Source organism: Stegostoma tigrinum, chromosome 47 (assembly GCF_030684315.1).
Source record: "Stegostoma tigrinum isolate sSteTig4 chromosome 47, sSteTig4.hap1, whole genome shotgun sequence".
Taxonomy (NCBI): domain Eukaryota; kingdom Metazoa; phylum Chordata; class Chondrichthyes; order Orectolobiformes; family Stegostomatidae; genus Stegostoma; species Stegostoma tigrinum.
Window position 1 is genome coordinate 1,047,795 of NC_081400.1, and position 3,771 is coordinate 1,051,565.

Consider the following 3,771-nt stretch of genomic DNA (forward strand, 5'->3'; position numbering starts at 1 on the left):
GTCTCTCTCGCCCCCCCCCCACTGTCTCGTCTCTCGCCCCCCCCCCCACTGTCTCGTCTCTCGCGCCCCCCCCCCACTGTCTCGTCTCTCGCCCCCCCCCCACTGTCTCGTCTCTCGCGCCCCCCCCCCACTGTCTCGTCTCTCGCGCCCCCCCCACTGTCTCGTCTCTCGCGCCCCCCCCCCCCACTGTCACGTCTCTCGCGGCCCCCCCCCACTGTCACGTCTCTCGCCCCCCCCGCACTGCCTCGTCTCTCGCCCCCCCCCCCACTGTCTCGTCTCTCGCCCCCCCCCCACTGCCTCGTCTCTCGCCCCCCCCCACTGTCTCGTCTCTCGCCCCCCCCCCCACTGCCTCGTCTCTCGCCCCCCCCCCACTGTCTCGTCTCTCGCCCCCCCCACTGTCTCGTCTCTCGCCCCCCCCCACTGTCTCGTCTCTCGCCCCCCCCCCCCCACTGTCTCGTCTCTCGCCGCCCCCCCCCACTGTCTTGTCTCTCGTGCCCCCCCCCCACTGTCTCGTCTCTCGCCCCCCCCCACTGTCTCGTCTCTCGCCTGCCCCCTTTTTGTGTTTTACCCCCACCCAGCTCATGTCTGACACCCCCCCCCACGCCCAGCTCATGTCTGACACCCCCCCCCCACGCCCAGCTCATGTCTGACACCCCCCCCCCCCACGCTCAGCTCATGTCTCAATGCTCTTGCCTGCAGGTATGCCACACCCAGGACCATTCCCACCTCCAGTGCCTCCACCAGGAGCAATGCCTCCAGGGATGCCTCCAGCGATGCCACCTCCGATGCCACCCAGCACGTCAGCACCTGGACCACCAGCATCTGGCCCACCTGGGACAACGCCGCACCATGTGGGACCTCCGTTTCCTCCAGGAGGCATGCCCCCACACGGTGAGTGTTGGACCTGAGAGTGTTACTGCTGACCCTGTGGGCAGTGATGATGTTAATGTAACCTGTACTTGCCTTTTTCTCTCCCTCTCTAGGAATGCACCCAATGCAGGTGCCACATCACGGACCACACAGCATGGCTCCCCTCTCCAGTGGGCCAGCACAGAATGCTCCTCACCGACCTCCCCCACCTGGGATGCAGCATCACAATCCTCCCCCCATGGTGATGCCCCCTCGTGGACCCCCATTTGGACATCACATGGGTAAGGAGGGGCTCTGCGTGGCATTGATAGTCTGGGGAAGTATCCTGATTGTGCTGGGGAAAATCTGAAGTAGTTGCCAGTGGCAAGACAAGGTGAGAAAGTTGCTAAAGCTATTGGGCTCAGTAAGTTATTTCTGGAGGAACAGAATAAAAAAGTGAGTAACTGGTACTGAATCCTCCAGAAACCACTGGTCAGACCATGGTTGGAGTAGAGCAGCATTCAGTGCTGGCTGACGTATCTTATAAAAGAAACCTTAGAAGTGCTGCGGAGGGAGATTTAACAGACTGGCCCAGGGCTAAGCGACTTCACTTTGTGTGGAGATACTAGAGACAAGGAGACTGTTTTTTTCAGAACAGGGAAGCGTAACAGGAGATTTGACTGAGATGTTCAAAGTCATGAAGGAGTAAATGAGGAGGAGCTGTCTCATCAGGTGGGAGGATCAGGTGCCTGAGAGTCAGATTCAAACCTCTCCCACTGTAATATAGCATCACAACCTTCCAGGGAGAGGGCAGCGAGGACAGAATAGTGATTCTCTGTGGGATTGAAGGGGAAGGATGTGTTAATGGGGCTGTGTGTGGGGACCAGATGGATTTTTTTCTTTGTGTGGGGGCTAAATGGAGAGGGATGTGTGTCAACCCAGGACAGGGTTTGCGTGTGTGTGTGGGTGCTGAATGATAGGGACTGTATTTGTGCGGCTCTTTTTGGGTCAAGGGAGGAGATTGTTGTGCAATGAGGTCTGAATGGGAGCAGGGGAATTCTCTTCAGAACTGGGGAGGGGATTTCTCTGTATGGGAGTGAAGGGTGTGATCGGGAGGGGCTCCCGGTCTGGGTGGAAGTGGGTCTTTACGTGTTGGAGGGATGGTGGCTCTGTGTGACCACATTTAGAGGTCTCTTGGTTGTGGGACAGAATCAGAGTGGGCTGGAGGGTGACGGCTGTTTTCTCAATTTGCTGTTATACTCAATCTCCTTTTCTCTCTTGCTTCTTTAGGACCCCCCCCACATGGAATGCGTGGACCACCACCTCCAATGCCCCCACCTGGATTCAATGGCCCTCCACGCCCTCCACATTTCGGATTTGCCCGAGGTCCACTTGTGCCCCCACGTGGAGGTGCCCGGATACCCCTGCCCCCCCGCGGGCTACCTCGAGGTCCCCTGCAGCCTCAGTAGGAGGCGATCACTGCCTCAGAGACCTTGACAGCTCCTGAGCGAGCTGTGTTTGTCAGTAAGACACTGACTGGACCAGGATGTTCTTGTAGCTGATATTAACTGGATCACAGCAATGGTTTCCCATTCCTCCGAGACTTTGCAAGTTTGCAAACAGCCCTGAACACACAACCACTGGAGTGGGGTTCTATGGGGAGGGGGAGGGGTGTATGACTCTAACCAGGCCCTGGTGGGGGGTCATGGTCACTGTGACTGCCCCTGTTCGGGTGCAAGGACTGTAGGGTGGCTCATGGAGACCAGTCCTGAGCTGCTGTGTGTCCAGGGCATGTTGTCTTTCGGCCTGAGGTTCTCATTATTTGGTCTCTGCTCACCCCACAACCGTGATCTTGGGCTCCCTGTAAATCAGAAAGTTAATGTTACCCTCGATCATGCAGTTCCCTGCTACACCTCTCTCTCTCTCTACTTAAAAGGGGTCATGCTTTTGCTGTTACAGTGAGGTGTTGGGGAACGGTGTTAGAGGTAAGCTTAGTGCTGGAGGAGGGGGTTAAAAGGTCGTGCCCAGAGGGAGAGGGGAGAAGGTCTGCCCAGGGCTAGGGGAGGGTGAATAGGAGGCAGGATCAGGCTGTGGAAGGGAGGGGGGTTGCTGGAGCATGTTCTTGTTGGAGGTTGGAGGTCAGCCCCAGGCTGGGAGAGGAGTATTAGGGGTCAGGCCCTGCTTGTGGTGATGGGGGAGAGTGGAAGAGATCAGTCCCAGTGGTTGGGGGTGGGGAGTGGTTAGGGGTCAGGCACAGACTTGGGGGGGCGGTTAGAGGTCAACACTGGGCTGGAGTGGGGTGTTAGAAATCAGCCCCAGGCTGGGGGACGGGGTGATTACAGGTCAGCCCCAGGATTGTGGCGTGGTGGGGGGGGTTATTTGTTAAGAGGTCAGCCCCGGCTGGGGGAGGTGAGGGGAAGTTAATTTTGTGTCCAGTTATAATTGACATCATTCTCAAATGAAGTTTCAGCTACTGCTGTTCCATGTACATTTTTTTCCAAGAGATGTGATACATTTTTAATAAAGCTTGTTTCTGATTTGTTTTTGATTTTCTACAATCATTCAATCAGCCATGGTTTAAGATAGGATCTGTGTAGAACCAGTACAGCACCAGTCTAACTGGAAGGTCAGAACGAAGGGACCGACCCATTCTGAGGGCCAGCTCCGAGGGAGCGGGCGCTGTCGGAGGGCCAGCTCCGAGGGAGCGGGCGCTGTCGGAGGGCCAGCTCCGAGGGAGCGGGCGCTGTCGGAGGGCCAGGGCTGACAGCAATGCTGTCTCTGTTATGTGTGGCAAGGCTCCTTTGGCACAGTGGAATTAAAGTTATAAATCTGAAGAGGTGAGATTTTGAAGGACAAAGGATGAGTTGGCCGTGGCTGGTTGGGTCAGGAAAATATAAGTTTTAGAGGCATAGAGACAATGGT

At 56.9% G+C, this 3,771-nt stretch overlaps 2 protein-coding genes across 2 annotated transcripts in view; both read left to right on the top strand.

The window, feature by feature from the left end:
* Window positions 1–589, top strand: part of LOC125449761 (OTU domain-containing protein 7B-like) — a 61,142-nt gene extending 60,553 nt beyond the window's left edge. Inside the window, exon 9 of the mRNA XM_059642968.1 lies at window positions 579–589. Coding sequence (XP_059498951.1) covers window positions 579–589 — 11 coding nt within the window. The remainder of the gene's footprint in view (window positions 1–578) is intronic.
* Window positions 590–702: 113 nt separating this feature from the next.
* On the top strand, window positions 703–3,370 carry LOC125449770 (splicing factor 3B subunit 4). Its single transcript, XM_059642945.1, has 3 exons — window positions 703–891; window positions 984–1,151; window positions 2,140–3,370. The coding sequence occupies exons 1-3, from the start codon at window positions 750–752 to the stop codon at window positions 2,316–2,318; spliced, it is 489 nt and encodes a 162-aa protein (XP_059498928.1). The 5' UTR covers window positions 703–749; the 3' UTR covers window positions 2,319–3,370.
* The last annotated feature ends 401 nt before the right edge of the window (window positions 3,371–3,771 follow it).